This window comes from Protobothrops mucrosquamatus, unplaced genomic scaffold (assembly GCF_001527695.2).
Source record: "Protobothrops mucrosquamatus isolate PMUCROS unplaced genomic scaffold, P.Mucros_1.0 scaffold158, whole genome shotgun sequence".
Taxonomy (NCBI): domain Eukaryota; kingdom Metazoa; phylum Chordata; class Lepidosauria; order Squamata; family Viperidae; genus Protobothrops; species Protobothrops mucrosquamatus.
This window is the reverse complement of record NW_015386522.1, coordinates 539,828-557,674: the sequence shown is the minus strand read 5'-3', so window position 1 is coordinate 557,674 and position 17,847 is coordinate 539,828. Positions and strand designations below refer to the sequence as shown.

The 17,847-nt window shown below is 39.2% G+C and overlaps 1 protein-coding gene across 1 annotated transcript in view; it reads right to left on the bottom strand.

Annotated features, from left to right (window-relative positions):
• ENOSF1 (enolase superfamily member 1) overlaps positions 1–17,847 on the bottom strand; it is a 28,639-nt gene that overhangs the window by 7,923 nt on the left and 2,869 nt on the right. The window contains exons 4-12 of the mRNA XM_015813469.2: positions 16,939–17,025; positions 14,184–14,210; positions 6,780–6,852; positions 5,735–5,773; positions 5,375–5,457; positions 2,646–2,680; positions 1,681–1,768; positions 1,169–1,303; positions 480–521 (exon numbers count right to left, since the gene is read on the bottom strand). Coding sequence (XP_015668955.1) covers positions 480–521; positions 1,169–1,303; positions 1,681–1,768; positions 2,646–2,680; positions 5,375–5,457; positions 5,735–5,773; positions 6,780–6,852; positions 14,184–14,210; positions 16,939–17,025 — 609 coding nt within the window. The remainder of the gene's footprint in view (positions 1–479; positions 522–1,168; positions 1,304–1,680; positions 1,769–2,645; positions 2,681–5,374; positions 5,458–5,734; positions 5,774–6,779; positions 6,853–14,183; positions 14,211–16,938; positions 17,026–17,847) is intronic.

Genomic DNA, 17,847 nt, shown 5'->3' with positions numbered 1-17,847 from the left:
CCTAGGGGAATTTTTAGTGGGGTTTTAAGAGAAATTTTAATTGACATAGGCCACAGTAAATATTTCTTTTTAATTAGGTTTTAAACTGGGTATTTTATTGTTGTATCTGTTTTATAAGGCTGTCAGCCGCCCTGAGTCCGTAAGGAGAAGGGCGGGATAAAAATTAAATAAATAAATAAATAAATAAATAAATAAATAACCAGTCAATGATGGATATGGATCAAATATAGTAAGTTTCTGAAAAACTTATCCACATTTTAAGGTTAAATTAACTGAATGAGTGCATGAGTCCATACTTATCTGTTTCCTTAAGATATAATGGCACCAAGTAGTAGAAATCATCTGATTTTAACTATCAGAACAAAATTTCCCAAATGGAATTCAAGAGAAATGTAGGTAATGAAAACTATCGTGAGGTATCATAAAATTATCTCGGCAACATTCAAAATATACAATTAAGCATTAGTAAATAAACTCACTTGTTCTCCTGTTGCAACTCCAATCCCTAATGGTGCTAATGCCTAAAAAAAAAATTCGTAATATATCATAGGTTTTTAAGCGTGTCCAAACATACTTACAACAAATAAACAAAATGAAGTTTCTGCAGTTTGTCCATATTATACAATTAGAAGAAACTTGAAAACATCAATAGAACTGCTAGTATTTTTTTGCTTTGAAATTAATCAATTAGTTAATTACCAAGAGTTACATATAAGAAAGCATGTGACCATATAGAATGCGCTTAATAAATGGTACAGTTATGTACATTAAATCAGCATGAAATCAATAGATCTTATCCAGTACTGCATTTCTACTATGGTGCAAATATAAGCCCCCTGATACTCTAATGAAGTTTGACTATAGGTATCTTTTGTATATAATTGGGACATAGGCACGGATATATTAAAAATACATGATTCAAAGAGTAGTGCTGATTAATCAGCTCACACACAAAAATACATTTCAGCCTTTTACTGTATTATAATCCAAAAATATGAGTCATTTAAATTTAATGGAATATATGTTGAGTATGTGAAAGGATCTCTTACCAGGCCTATGTTAACAACTTTTGCTAGAATCCTGAAGTTCCAATGTAGCTGTCCAGCCAATAAATCAACATGGCTTTCTGGTGGATAGCAACTCTATTAATTGAAACAATGTCTCTTACCTTAGCAATTGTTGCATGTCCAAGAATATCATCAGGAGAAGTTGGTTCCTCAATCCATAGTGGTTTGAACTCAGCTAGTTTAGTGACCCAGTCTATGGCTTCTTCCACCTCCCATCTTTGGTTGGCATCCAACAACTATGAATAAATACAGTCTAAATTCAGTATGATGCTGTAGATTGTTCCTGTAACTATATTAAAACAGATGTAAAGTGACATAGGCTTAAGACAAGCCTACTGCTAAGATGGTCAGTGCCCTAAATGACATATCTGCTGGCTAATATTACTGAAAATTTATTTTGAAAAATGGTATTGTTATTTTTATTTCATTTTTTTAAAAAAAAAACATTTAGCAAGCATGTCGAGACGAAAATCAAATTCTTCTGTATCCTGCTTTAGGAATAATTCAGGGCACTGATAAGAAGACTTGACTAATCTGTTTCTAGTAAGTTTTTCTCTATTTTTCAAATTCTAAAATATAGCTTATTTGGCATCATACAAATGTACATACATACCAGTATATTTTCAGCACCAATCATTTCTCTAACAAGTTTGCATCTCCGAATGTCATCCTGGAGATCTTTTCCAACTTTCACCTTGTACCTAGGCACACATTTGCAATAAAATATGAACTATTCCTCAATAACTGCCAAACTTATGACAATTTTATTGTAGAAATTTTTTTTCTTGTATCATTCCATATTATTAATATTATCAGAAAAAAATGATGGGAAAGTTCCATTGAGATTGGGCTCAAGTAAGAGGAGGCTTCCTAAAATTCAAGGAATTTGACATTACATCAGGATTAGTTTATTTTAAACTTGGGCATTTTAAACTTCTGCAAATCATTTCCCAATCTATCCAGGCAATGCAAATTATGCCTACTAAAATTATTCTCCACAGGTTAATTCCTGATGACTACGTGGCTATTGGCAGCACCATAGACGTATTTACTTTTTTAGAAGTTTCTTTTCTTTAACATCTCTACACCGTACAGCAGTGTTTCTGAACTTTAAGTCAAGGTTCAAGTTCTATTGTTTTTTTCTGCCTGCCTATGCAGTGCAGTGAGTTAGATCAGTATTTCTCAACTTCAACACTAGCTTGCGAATTCTGGGAATTAAAAGTCCACACATCTTAAAGTTGCTGAAGTTGAGAAACACTGATCTAATCTGAAGAGAACAGTGTATCTGCTGCCAAAAAGGGGGAATGGAATAAAGAGGTATTGCTTGTGATACACCATTTTCAAAAAGCAGAGTTTCTGCAGTACATTGTAAAAGTATTCCTGCACTGTTGTATATCTTATCAAATTCAGAAAGTGAGCTAGTTCAGTATAGTGTAGCGTTTAAGGTGTTGGACTGACAATGATAAGACCCAGGATCTGCCAGCTGCAGGAAGGAGGTCACTGAGTGACTTTGCCCAGCATATCTCTCAACATCTACTATTGTGCTTAGAAGCATGCACAAGAAAAACATTACTGTACCTGGTCCATCCATCTTTCAGAGCTTCAGTGCATAGCTGCCAAGCAAATTACATCAGTCAGACCTCTAGAAAGTATAAACTAATATATATACTGTATATATATGTATATGTATATATGTATTATAAAATAAATAACTTATGATCACCAGGAGGATTCAAGTAAGAAAATACTTTAATAAAACCAAGCTTTTGTTGGGAGCTCCCAACATCGTCAGGGTTAAAAGCCAGTCATCGGAAACACCTTAAATAAGGTTGGCTAGGGTCTGCACCCGGCTCCTAGAGCGCGTCATCGGTCCTAGCCGGTTAATCTGCACTCTGGTCGTTTCTCTGGCGTCTGCATCTAATTCCCCCCTATCACTCTTTTGAGCACTCTTGCTTGTTCTCACAGTGCTAGTTCTTAACTTTGTTCGGACCCTTTTTCCCTCTTCCTCTTTAATACTGTTTATCCCCATGCTGTCTTTCTCTCTGTTACAGGTTACGGGGTAATTCCATTCCATACCATCATTTGTTCCATTGCGATCCCAAACACCCTCCCCCACTCTTGATTGTAAGTCAGTGGTCTCTTCTTGCTCCTCCTCCCCCCTCCTCTTTCCCTCTTCTATATATGTATGTATTTTTCAAAATTTAGATTGCTAACAAAGAATTAAGGGAGAACTGGAATAGCCATTTCGAATTTTTTAGTTCTTTTCAACCAGACATACCCTTCTGAGATTCGAACCTGGGCTGCCTGCATGTTAGGCAGATGTATTAACCTCTAGGCCACAGGCTCTTTCTCACTTTGTCAGCTATGAGACAGGGGAGAAGGATTATCTTGAATTTGGTGCACCCTGTGGGCCCAAATATGGGAGAAAGGAATCTTTTGCCTGTATCAGCTCAAACTAGAGCCATCCACAGGCGGCAGCAGTCGCAATTGCGACATCATATATGTTTTTCAAAATTTGGATTGCTAACAAAGAATTAAGGGAGAACCTTTCTCCCATATTTGGGCCGACTGGGTGCACCAAACTCAAGATAATATGTATGTATATTGTATATTTAGGTTTTTTAAAAAGCTGTATAGTTTCTGCAGAAGAATATTTCATAAGTGAACCATGTGTTAATGCTTCCTTTAATATTGGCTTTTAAGATTCATTGGTCTCTTGGCCTTTTCTAACCAGCTACTTTCCAGTAGCACCTACCCCAGCCAGAAGACTAATGACTGGGATGACAGGTCTGTGCTCAGCCAAGTCATCTGAAGGACAACCAGTAGAGAAGTCTTGATAAGAGCTCTTGCTTAAAAAAACAAGAGGTGTGAGTGGAAGCAACAGCTACAACCCAAGAGTAGGGAAGGGTAATATCTTCACCCCTGTTGCAAGCAGAAACAGGGTGTATACATAAAACTGTAAAAGGAATGTGATTTATTTCACAAACTCTGCCTATCATAAACAAGGTAGTCAAATGGGACAAATAAACAGGATTAATTAAGCTTCTCTTGGCAAATGCTAGAACTGAAAGTGGCTAAGGCAGGATTTGGCAATGTAGATTTCTGATAACTAACCTTACTACAATAGCTAATTAAGCTGCTTTGAAAGAATTTTAGCCATTCCTATGTGTCAAAGCAAGTCCCATTAATAAAGCTAGTCTTCAGCTTATGACTATTTATTTAACAACGGTCCAGAATTATGAGGGTCTTGGAAAGTGGAAAGCAGTTCTGGCCATTACAAAACATTGCACCACCACTCCTGCAGTCACATGATTGCAATCTGGGTGCTTGTCAAATGTATTTGCACTTACAACCCGTTGCCAAGCACCCATGACTGCCATTTGCAATCTTTTTTGCAAGCTTCCCCAGAAAATCAATGTGAAGCTGGCAGAGAAGGTTGCAAATTGCTGCTGCTTGCCAAAAGGACTCCCTCTTTTCTCTGGGGACTGGCTGAGATGACTGCCAATGGAAGCTGAACTCCTCTGGTGGGGTGCAGAAATGGAGCTCAGATACTTAAGACTTGAAGAGCTAAAAATCCAAACAGAGGATGGAGAGGCAGCACAGTAAGGTAAGGAATGCAGGGTGTTTCAGGCAGGTTCAGAGACCCTGGGAGGGCTAGTGAAGGTTGCATGCGAATCTCTCTTCAATCAGGGCGGAAAATGCTGCTTGGATTTCTGCAGGGGATTTTCAGCTCCTGAGTGGAGCCTCCCAGGCTCTTCCCCAATCTCTCTGCATGCCTTACCTGGGATTGCATCTGCTTAATGACCAGCAACATTGCTTAACCACAACTGGGATTGCTGGGATTACGGTTGTTGATTAATGCAGTCACATGACATCTTAACAATGGAAATTCTGGTCCCAACTATAGTTGTAAGTTGGGGATTACCTGTAGCGAGATCAAATTCTACTGCTTTTGCTTTTTCCCTGTGCAATGCAGTGGATTATAGGATTCTCTCTTTTGGTGAGAGAATCGATTGCCACACAGGGTAACAGACTAGTCTGGTTTCGGGCTATTTGCTTCTTACCTTGCCAGAACTAATTCATATAATCTCTTTCTTAGGTGAACATTCTGCTCCAAAGATGTCATGCCATGCACAATAGTAGGTAAACCATCTCAAACACATCCATACCAAAGGGTACATGTAACCATTTAGAATAGAGCTTGCTTTCAAAAATTCCCCTGCAAAATGCTAATTCAGTTACATATTTTTTTGTGGCATATTCGTGCATCTCAAAGCTGAAATGAGAATAAGGTGGAAAAAACAAACCTGCTTTAGGCAGTGGTCTGGATAACCTAGCCAGGCACAAGATGTGGTATAAGCTGGGTAGCCATATTTTAACATTTGTTCTTCTACAAATATATAAAATGATGCAAGCAGTTAAATGTGATTTCCTTGCAATAGATTTCATACCCTGGAAAACCCTTATTCCCCACAATGTGATATGGGAATAATTCTGAATAAAACAAACCTTTGATTTTCACAAAAAAGTAGGGCTGCAAAAAAAAGTATCATTGCTTTCCCTGCAGGTGGATGTTATTTTTTAACATCCTAAGACCATCATAAGATACATAATAATCCATTAATTAATTATTGATTTGACAAGGAAATAAATACTTTGTTCCTTACCCCGTTCTTTTTTTCCTGCCAAACCACTTTGAAGAATCGCTAGTGAAATGAAAAGATAAAGTGTAAATCAGAGCCAAAACAGATCATTAATTTTGTTTTGTTTTTAAAGATGACCTATTAGAGAAAAAATTATACAGATCATTTTGCACATGGATAGACTTGCACAGTGAAAAAGCCTGTGAAATTCCCTGAAGCACTAAGAAAGGCTATCATTTCCAGGTTGCAAATATCCAAATGACTGCTAGATGGCAGCAAGTAGTTACAAAAACCAATTATCCTCTATTACCATCTAATAGTTATTTGAAGGTTGACATTCCATGTACAGTAGGCATAGCAATCAACTTAAGAGTACTTAGCCTATGAAACAGAGTTCCCATGCAAAAAGTCATCAGTTTTAAGTCCACTAAAGCAGGGGTCCCCAACCCATGGGCTACGGCCCACAACCGGTCCATGTTCTATCTGCAACCAGACTGCGTGAGTGGCTGGCTACGATACGCATGTACATGCGCACACACAGCCACACTCGTGTGAGTGCTTGGGGCCTCACTTACATGAGTATTACAGGTGCTCTCATCCTCAATTGCCCAATGGGTGCTTAGGCCTGCGCATGCACACACTCCTGCCCCTCCCACAAAACCATCCCCTCTTTCTCCTCTCCTCCCCAGGCCAGCAATTTGGAAAGGTTGGGGAATTCTGCACCAAAGCATTATTTTTGAACTTCATCCCTTCACTTGAAATACATAAATAATACAGAAAACCATTCTACAAGGGCTGTAAAGGTTGCTGAGTTACTATATCGTTATTGATTGGGATACTTTAGGTTTTGTTAGTTTGGTACACAAACAGACCCCCAAAGTGTAAAGACAGCAAATATCATCTATCAAAAGGTATAACTGAACTGGAATATTTAAGGAGACCAAAGGGGAATATGATAAAATATATAGAGTAAAAACTGCATATTTCATTAATCAATTTAAAAGTTCAAAAATATCAGCGGAGTAAGATAAAACATATTACATTTTGAGCCTATTAAAAAGCAACTTACAAAAAGCTTCTTCTTCTGTTAGTGAATCAGTAATGTATCTGAAATCTATGCAAGATAACAATTGCATGGGGTCCTATAAGGAAAAGAGAGAGAGAAACCATGCTACAATTAACTAGCGAAATGATACAAGGATATACTCAGTCCAACTTCACTTACTCTATTACAGCAGAGAGATACAGTTGTTACACTATGTTGTAAGATTTTATACGACTTCAACTTCCAATAGAGGGTCTGAACCCCATAGAATAAAATCTTTCTATCCATAGCTGCGTTTCCTGGTAAAATACATGGGAAAACACCATTGGGGGAAAAAAACACCTTGGGGTAGGGTTACGTCTCCATGAATTTGGACACGAAAATGGACATGACCAATAAATTTGGGGTGCTTGGGTATGCTTACAAGGGTACTTACTTTTTGAGCCTGCCTTAACTACATTTCCTGGTAAATTCATGGGAAAATCTCATTGTGAAAAACCCACCTAGGGTTAGGGTTAGGTCTACATAAATTCGGACAGCAAAATGGACATCGCCAAAGGATTCGGGGCGCAGTGCTATGCTTAAGAGGGCACTGACTTTTCCATGTAGCCTTATCTACGTTTCCTGGGATGAGACATGGCAAAATTCCATTGGGGAAAAACGCACTTAGGGTTAGGTCTCCATGAATTCGGAAAGGAAAATGGATATCGCCAATGTAGTCGGGATGCTGGGGTACGTTTGGAGGCCACTGACTTTTAAATCTTACCTTATCTATCTTACCTGGTAAAATACATAGGAAAATCCCATTGTGAAAACCCACTGAGGGTTCCATGAATTTGGAAAGCAAAATGGATATCGCCATTGAATCCGAGGGACAGGGTTATGGTTAGGAGGGCACTGACATTTCCAACCTGATGTATCTACATTTTCTGATAAAATACATGGGAAAATCCCATTCGGAGAAAAACCCACTTAGGGTTAGGGTTAGGTCTCCATGAAATCAGACAACAAAATGGATATCGCCAATGAATTTGGGACGCAGGGGTACGTTTAGGAGGGTTCTGATGTTTCCAAGCTACCTTGGAAACATTAGGGTTAGGTCTCCATTAATTTGGAAAGCAAAATGGATATTGCCAATGAATTCAGGGCGCAGGGGTATGCTTAGGAGGGCACGGATTTTTCAGCCTGCCTTATCTACATTTCCTGAGATTTTCCCATCTATTTTATTAAGAAATGTAGATAAGGAGGCCTGAAAAAGTCAGGTGATGTCCATTTTGCTTTCCGAATTCATACAAACCTAACCCTAACCCTAAGTGGGTTTTTCCCTAATGGGATTTTCCCATGTCTCTTCCCAGGAAACCTAGATAAGGCATCCTGGAAAAGTCATTGCCCTAAGCATAATACTGCGCTCCGAATTCACGGGTGATCTCCATTTTGTTGTTGGAATTCATGGGAAACCTAACTCTAACCGAAATTCGGTTTTTCCCCAAGGGGATTTTCCCATGTATTTTACCAGGAAATATAGATAACAAAGGGAGAAAAAGTAAGTATCCTCCTAAGCATACCCCTGTGCCCCGAGTTCATTGGCGATGTCCATTATGCAGTCTGAATTCATGGAGACCTAACCCTAACCCTAAGTGGGTTTTCCCAAATGGGATTTTCCCAAGTATTTTACCAGGAAACGTAATTAAGACAGGATCAAAAAGTAAGTACCCTCCTAAATAATACCCTGCACCCCGAATTCATTGGTGATGTACTTTTTCCCATCCAAATTCATGGAGACCTAACCCTAACCCCAACTGGGTTTTTTCCCAAGGGGATTTTCCCATATATTTTACCAGGAAAAGTAGATAAGGCAGGCAGAAAAAGTCAGTGCCCTCCTAAGCATACCCCTGCGCCCCGAGTTTATTGGCGATGTCCATTATGCAGTCTGAATTCATGCAGACCTAACCCTAACCCTAAGTGGATTTTTCCTCAAGGGGATTTTCCCATGTATTTTACAAGGAAATGTAGATAACGCAGGGAGAAAAGGTCAGTACCCTCCTAAGCATACCCCTGCGCCTTGAGTTAATTGGCGATGTCCATTTTGCAGTCTGTATTCACGGAGACCTAACCCTAAGTGGATTTTTCCCCAAGGGGATTTTCCCATGTATTTTACAAGGAAATATAGATAATGCAGGGAGAAAAAGTCAGTACCCTCCTAAGCATACCCCTCCACCCCAAGTTAATCGGCAATGTCCATTTTGCAGTCCGAATTCACGGAGACCTAACCCTAACCCTAAGTAGGTTTTTCCCCAATGGGATTTTCTCAAGTATTTTACCAGGAAATGTAGATAAGGAAGGCACAAAAGGTCAGTGCCCTCCTAAGCATACCCCTGCACCCCGAGTTCATTGGCAATGTCCATTATGTAGTCTGAATTCATGCAGACCTAACCCTAACCCTAAATGGATTTTTCCCCAAGGGGATTTTCCCATGTATTTTACAAGGAAATATAGATAATGCAGGGAGAAAATGTCAGTACCCTCCTAAGCATACCCCTGCGCCCCGGGTTCATTGGCGATGTCCATTTTGCGGTCCGAATTCAAGGAGACCTAACCCTAACCCTAAGTTGGTTTTTCCCCAAGGGGATTTTCCTATGTATTTTACAAGGAAATATAGATAACGCAGGGAGAAAAAGTCAGTACCCTCCTAAGCATACCCCTGCGCCTCTAGTTAATTGGCGATGTCCATTTTGCAGTCCAAATTCACGGAGACCTAACCCTAACCCTAAGTGGGTTTTTCCCCAATGGAATTTTTCCATGTATGTTACCTGGAAACTACACTGGAAAATGGACATTGCTAATGAATTCGGGGCGCAGGTGTATGCTTAGGAGGGCACGGACTTTTTCTCCCTGCCTTATATATATTTCCTGGTAAATTACATGGGAAAATCCTATTGGAGAAAAACCCACTTAGGGTTGGGTCTCCATGAATTTGGACTGCAAAATGGACATCACCAATGAATTCGGGGCGCAGGGGTTTGCTTAGGAGGGCACTAACTTTTTCTATCTGCTTTATCTACATTTCCAGGCAAAATACATGGGAAAATCCCATTGGGAAAAAAACCACTTAAGGTTAGGGTTAGGTTTCTCTGTATTAGCTCTCCATGAATTCGAACAGCAAAATGGACATCACCAATAAATTCAGGACACTGGGGTATGCTTAGGAGGGTACTGGGTTTTTGAGCCTGTCTTAACTACATTTTCTTGTAAAATAGATGGGAATATGCCATTGGAAGAAAAACCCACTTAGGGTTAGGGTTAGGTCTCCATGAATTCGGATAGTAAAATGTATATCGCCTATGAATTCGGAATCCTGGGGTATGCTTAGGAGGGTACTTACCTTTTGAGCCTGCCTTAAGTACATTTCTTGTTAAAATAGATGGGAAAATCTCATTGGGGAAAAACACCACTTAGGGTTATGGTTAGGTCTGTGTGAATTTGGACAACATAATGGAAATCGTCAATGAATTTGGGATTCTGGGGTATGCTTAGGAGGGTACTGACTTTTCCATGGAAAACTCCCATTCTGGAAAAACTCACTTAGGGTTAGGGTTAGGTCTCCATGAATTCACACAGCAAAATGATATCGTAATTGAAATCGGGGCACAGGGTTATGTTTAGGAGGGCACTTAGTTTTCCACGCTGCCTTATCTTCATTTTCTGGTAAAATACATGGGAAACCCATTTTGGAATATGGTTAGGTGGACATGAATTTGGACAGCAAAATGGACATCGCTAATGAATTCGGGGTGCAGAGGTATGCTTAGGAGGGCACTGACTTTTTTAACCTGCCTTATCTAAATTTCCTGTTAAAATACATGGGAAAATCCCATTGGAGAAAAATCCACAGGGTTAGGGTTAGGTCTCCATGAATTCAGCGAGCAAAATGGACATTGCCAATGAATTTGGGGCACAGGGCTAGGTATAGGGGTGCACTGACTTTTCCAGGCTGCCTTTTGTATGTTTCCTGGTAAAATACATGGGAAAATCCCATTGGGGGAAAAACCACTTAATGTTAGGATTGGGTCTCGATGAATTCAGAGAGAAAAATGGACATCGACAATGAATTTAGGATGCTGGGGTATGCTTAGGAGGGTACTTCTTTTTGAGCCTGCCTGAACTATATTTCCTGGTAAAATTATGGGAAAATCACATTGGGGAAAAACCCACTTAGGGTTAGGGTTAGGTCTCCATGAATTCAGACTGCAAAATGGACATCGCCAATGAACTTGGGGCACAGAGGTATGCTTAGGAGGGCACTGACTTTTTCTGCCTGCCTTATCTGCATTTCCTGGTAAAATATATGGGAGAATCCCAGTGGGGTGTAAACCTACTTAGGATTAGGGTTAAGTGTCTATGAATTTAAACAGGAAAAGGGACATCGCTAATGAATGTGTGGCGCAGGTGTATGCTTAGGAGGGTAGTCCATGTTCGAGCCTGCGTTATCTACATTTCCTGGTAAAATACATGGAAAAATCCCATTGGGGATTAACCCATTTAGGGTTAGGTCTCCATGAATTCGGACAGAGAAATTGACATTGCCTATGAATTCAGGGCACAGGGGTATGCTTAGGAGGGTGCTAGGTTTTCGAGTATTTCTTATCTACATTTCCTGGTAAAATATATGGGAAAATCCCATTGAAAGAAAAACCCACTAGATTTAGAAATCTGGGTGTAGGATACACTATGCACAAATAAAGAAACGCTCTCCCTCTAAGAGGGAGTGTTGAAGTGATAGAAAACTGTGTGTTGAGTACCTGTACATGGGGGATTCTAATATTTGACAATGCTTCCTGGTGGTCAGTGAAGCTATTAAGACTAAATACAATGCACAAACCCTTTTACTTGTGTGCAGGAGACAAAATCCATGTGCAAAAAATAGGCTAAGTAGGTATTTCCTTAATTTGAAGTGACTTGCTCATCTCCTTTAAAATATGACTTGAAGTCACACACAAAGTAACCCAGAAGAACAGGTACAACTACTCTTCCTCTATAACATAGTCATTTTTCTCTACAGTATCTTATTTATATACTGCTAAACCTCTCATGTTTACCTGCTTATAATGTTCAATTGGGTGAAATGATGCATCATAATAATGAATTCTCTCTCTCTCTCTCTCTCTCTCTCTCTCTCTCTCTCTCTCTCTCTCTCTCTCTCTCTCTCTCTCTCTCTCTCTCTCTCTCTCTCTCTCTCTCTCTCTCTCTCTCTCTCTCTCTCTCTCTCTCTCTCTCTCTCTCTCTCTCTCTGCATATCTATCTATCTATCTATCTGTCTGTCTGTCTGTCTGTCTGTCTGTCTGTCTGTCTGTCTGTCTGTCTGTCTGCCTGCCTACCTACCTACCCACCTACCTATCTCTAGATAAATGCTATCTAGAATATAGTATTTAGTATACAAAAGCATACTTATTAAATATATAAAGTCATGTCTATAATAGAACTAAAGAACAGCCATGTTTATCCTATTCATGAACCCTTCAGAAAACTCACATTGCTGGAATGCATGGCATGACAAGGTACAGAATGGATGGGTATGTATGTGTGTGCGTGTGAGCAACAGATAACAGCTGGCACATCAAGTGGGTGTACAGAATGTAATACGCTTATGCTGCACTTTTCAAGAAGTAACAAAACAAGGAGTGGATGTACACGAATCATCTGTAACATTTCTGACGTGTCATGAATTTAGACTTGGAATAAACAAGTTGGATATAAAAGGAGAAATAAAATGCAATAGACTTCGGAAGCGTGAGATCTCCATGGGGAACAGAGGATGCCCTGAAGTCTAATTCACAACCCACTCTAACACAGCCTGGCCAAATGCTGTTGAGTGTTTGTAAGTATTGAATGTGTGAATGAGTAGCCTAGTTGGGCAGCAATACTTACAGCAACTTGAGTAGCCTTTTTGGGCACAGTTATTTGAATAGCCTTGTTGGGCACAGTTATTAGATTAGCCTAGTTGGGCACAATCTTTGACAGAAACTTGGGTAGCCTAGCTGGGCAGTTGCTTATTGAGTCTTGGTTTAGCCTAATCAGGCATTAATATTGTTTAACCTAGCTGGGTAACTATGCTATTGTGACAAGCTGTATAAGATAACGAACAAGTAACATGTATTAGTCAACTGTGATTGAGCACCTGCCTTGTTTTCTGTTCGAGTAACACAAGAATAAAAGAACTATTATTAAACTTTATCTTGAGTGAGTTTGACTCATTCATTTTATAACAATAAGGCAAAATGTGTGAGCCAAGGCATCTCAAATGGGCTAATATACAGAATACGTCCCAAATCTAGGAACCATCACTTCTGTGGGATTGAAATTTCACAAAGTTGTGGCTGCTTCAAGTGCTGCCACGTTGCCATGGTCAGTTAGAATCAAGTCATCTTCATTTCCAAGATTCCCTGCCAGCTTTCCAGAAGTCGATGGGGGAACTGGCATGAAATTTAAACTCAGTCATGACTGCTGATGGTCCCTGCCAGCTTTCCACAAGCAAAATCAGTGGGGAAGCTATCAGGCAGTTGCAAATTGAGGCCAGTAGGCAGGTAGGTGGCTGTTGCCAGGTGAAGGTGGTAGTAAGTGAATGACTAAGAAAGTGGTGAGAGTTGGGGATGTGCGATTGACATGGTACAGGACACGGAGGGTGCGTGAGGCTGCCTGAGTGGTACAAGGAGGGTCAGGGAGGATGCGCAAATATGCAGTGCAGGTCATGGACAGTGCAGGTTGCAGACAGTGTGCAAGGGTTCACAGGTATTTGACATGGCATGAGCACAGAGGGAATAGGGGAAGGTATGCAGATGGGGGAGACTTACCTGAGCAACTTGTACCTTCCCTGCCAGCTTGCCCATTGACTTTCTCCCTGTAACTTCCCACAAGCAAAATCAATGGAAAAGCTGGCAGCAAGTCAGAAATGGCTCCTACTCTCATGCTTTTTTACTTGCCCAGTCATTCTGTTAATTTGTTTAGGTAAATAAATATCTCTGAAATGATGACACAACTGAAACAAAGACCCAACAGGTCATGGGTTATCTAGTTACAATTATTTTCAAAATTGCATCGCAAAAGCATTAAATTAATCACTTTGAGATTCCAAGATCAGAAAATAAATAAATAAGTCAGAAATATAAAATTTCATGGATGGTTGTTTCAGGCAGAAAAAAGTTTTGAACAGAAATCCAAAAATAAACCAGTACACAAGGCTATCTACCTTCAAATCTAAATTTAAACATTTTTTAAAAATCTACAATATTGACAGTTTAGTTAGTTATGATGCCTAGTCTGACTGTTCTCAATATATTTAAACATGCTAAGTCAGCATCCAATGCTCTGAAAGAAATATATATATATATTTCTTTCTATTAATAATGCTTGATTTTTTATTTTTTTTCTTACCATGTCAACCAGCAGTTTCCAGAGAGGCTTTTAAAAAAAAGGGGCAGGGGAGAGAGAAAGAAACATTCTGAAATTCTTAAACATAGAAATAACATTTTAGAACACAAAAATCATTACACACACTGCAGATTACAGTACCCTCCCTGCAAGGATCCAGACTGTTAAATGCAAATGTTGGGATTTATGAACTACTTCAAAGATGATCACAGTAATAAAAGACTTTGCACTTCCTGCGTTCCCAAAAACTAGATGTGGGAAAGCCAGTATTGACTCTTTGTGAGTGTAGGTAGTCTAGTCACAATTATTCATGATCTGGAAATACCCAGCAACCTCTTAGGCCAGTGATGGCGAACCTTTTAGAAATTGAGTGCCCAAACTGCAACCCAAAAACCACTTATGCATCGTCAGGTGCAGGGTGGGTGTGGCCCATTGGCTGGGTGTGGTCAGTTGGGGGTGTGGCCCATTGGGTGGGCGTGGCTGCGGTGGTAATGGCAGACTGGGTGGGACCAAAAAGTTCAATCAATCAATTCCAACTTTGCAAGATTTTTTTTTTCCCCGCAAGAAGTTGAAATTGACTGATTGAACCTCTTTTTTTTTTGCACACGGCAGCGGAGGCCTAAAGTGAAAAGGTTTTATAAAACCCAGTTGAAGGCCTAGGACTGGGGCGACGGTGCACATGCCCACAGAGAGGGCTCTGAGTGTCACCTCTGGCACCCGTGCCATAGGTTCGCCACCACTGTCTTAGGCACATTATGTAGCAGTGTCTCTGAATTTCTGTCAGAAGTTTCAAACCACTGGGCAGGCAGCTGCCATACATTACATGGGCAATATCTCAGTAGATTCCAAGCAGCGTCTCTAGATCCTGCAAGGCTCTTTCTATCACTAGGCTGTCTATCCAACCAGGAAAGCTGAGGGTAAGCAGTTATCATCTTTCACTGGGACTTGCTCCTACTACTTTCTTTTATCTAGTCAGGATTATAGCAGCAAGAATGGAAAATGAAAAAGGCTTCCATTTCTTTTACTTGCAAAATACCAGGGTGCTGTAAGCCACTATCTGGGACCCAATATGGGGAGATTTTCTGAGACATGTAACTAGATTATAAAATTCACAAATGTCATCTAACATGTCTGTTTAAAATATTGTTTTATTCATTTGGAACTCTCCAAAGGAAACAACAATGAGTATTAGGGTTTGAGGAAAAAACTATTAGGATTCAAAAGCAAATGTAAAAGAAATGGAGAGGTTTATCCAAAATAGGGACTAATCCTGACAAGAAAGCAGCTTTGAAAGAAATCAAGCAAACACAACCAAAATAAAATCAAAATTCTAATGCACTGTCTGATTAATTATTACATCTAGAAGTCTGGGTTCTCATTATTTTTTGAGTCCTGGAATATTTAAGACCATAATCTGGAATGTATCTGTTCCTTTTTAGAGTCAACAAACAAAGAGCAAAATTCTCCAGCCAATACTTCTTCAATATTGGACTTCAAGGGAAGATATTCACCATATTACACATAAAGCAGGCCAATCCACAAGCCAGCTATGGATACATTGTTGATCCAATCTCTAGGGCTTGCATAGTAAACTGTGCCTGATAAAGCATCCACTACATCATTCAAGGTGCCAGCTTTGAACTACAAAGTACAAATGCTTTGAAATCAGAGTATCTGCTTCGTATAAATTTACTTTACGTTTATCCTGTAACATTCCTGTACATGTTTCCTTGCCTGCAAATATTTGGCAGGTAGAAAGAGCTATCCCTCTGACACCATTTCATTTTTGGAACAAACATTTTACTTTTATAGACTTGGCATACATGTTTATAAATTTGGGATGATGAGTAAGTATGGTGTGATTCACTCATTTAGCATATTGTTTGAGGGTTGCTACTTTGAATTCTATTTTGTTTGTTTTTACTTCATCATATTAGCATATGATGAAATCCTGCCCAATGTATGGGAGGAGGGCAACTTGTGGCTTGCCAGAAGTTGCTGAACTATTATTTCTGCCACCCCAAGTCAATAGAGACAAATGCCAGGACTTGCAATTCAAAGAGAGTCTCTTAAGAGTGCTCTGTTCCTTGTCGCTGGTCTAATCAATTAAGTACCCTACAAAATATAATAATGTTCTACAGTGATATTGTGAGGAGGCTTCTAGATCTTCACAATGTTCTGGAAATTATAGGAGTTCTATTTACTCAATCAGCCATCACATTTTTACCAAGCTGATAAATGAAAGACAGTTTTTTATAATCTATTTTTATTTTAAAAAAAAACTTAAAACAGCAAAACTAAATGATAAATGAAAGACAGTTTAGAAGGGAGGAAGAGTTGGATTTTTATTCCAGGTTGAGTATATGTTCCAAGGCATTCTTGCCTTCTATGATTTGAAGCACCAAGATAGAAGCAAAACAATATACAAAAGTTCTTAAAACCTTGAAGTTTGATATAGAGAAGGTGACAATGTAAAAATAGCACTGTGAAGAGAAGACCTGAATGACTCAGACTACATTCCTACACTATTTGTAATAATTGAGCGATATGTAATTTTTACAATTTATAAAAATATTGGTTCAAAACTACAGAAAAGCAGAATATATAAACAATTTAAATCCCCAACATACAAAATACTTAAAATACTTTTTCGTGTTTATCCATGAAAAACAGAGACACTGCAGGAGAGGATGGAAGAGAGCAGTGTTTGTTCAGGGATAAAGAGTGATATTTTTGTTTACTTGTTCTAAATCTTTACCTTTCCTTCTTGTTTGGCCCAGAGGTCCCAGATAGCATTCAAAATGGCAGCTGTGGCCAAATGTACAGCTCCTTTCTCAGGACCAATCTATTAGCAAAAAAAGAAAAAAAAAGAAACCTATGTTATTAAATTATTATGACAGCCAAGCACAAGTATATGTAAGGTTTCTATCTTTGCTATCATTTGTGGATTACTGAACTGGACACTTTCAAGAAAAAGTTTGATTTTAAAACTGCTAGGCACATATTAGCTACACAAGATCTTGTCTTACAGAATTAAAAACTATTTGATTCCTCACAGCTCTGCAAGTCTGTCATCCTTGTTTAGGAGACATGTTGCAAACGTTTATTCATTAAGAAAGTGCTCAGTGAGATTTAAATAAATTAAATACTATACTATTCACAGTGGTAGTCTACAACTATACAGAATTTTTGTTTTGGTGCCTTTGAGTCAGTGTTGACTTTTGATGACTATCTGGTCTAGACTCTGAAGTTTTCTGACAATGGACATCATGTACGGTGTGCTTTTTGCAAAAGTGAACAAGCCCAAAATGTGTCTGCACAAATTGATGTGTCTTAGAGTGAGTGAGTTTTGGATAAGGAGGTTCTTCCTATATGCACCTTTGTTTTGGGAGTAAGGAATTGAATAGAAGGAGGGAAAGAGTGACTGAAAAGCCAGTTTATATGTAATAAATACATTGGGTTGGAAAAAGAACCAGAAAGAAAGGGAAATGGCATGGATGACCAACTGTATCTTTAGGCTGTATGTTCTTGGTTCTCAACAACTGGTTCTAATTCTTCAGAAGTTCACAGAAGGAAGGGAAAAAAGATGGAAGTCTGCATCAACAGCTATTTATCAATGCCTGTTGTCTGGGTGATCTCAGTGCATTCTTTGTCTTCCAAAAGCCAA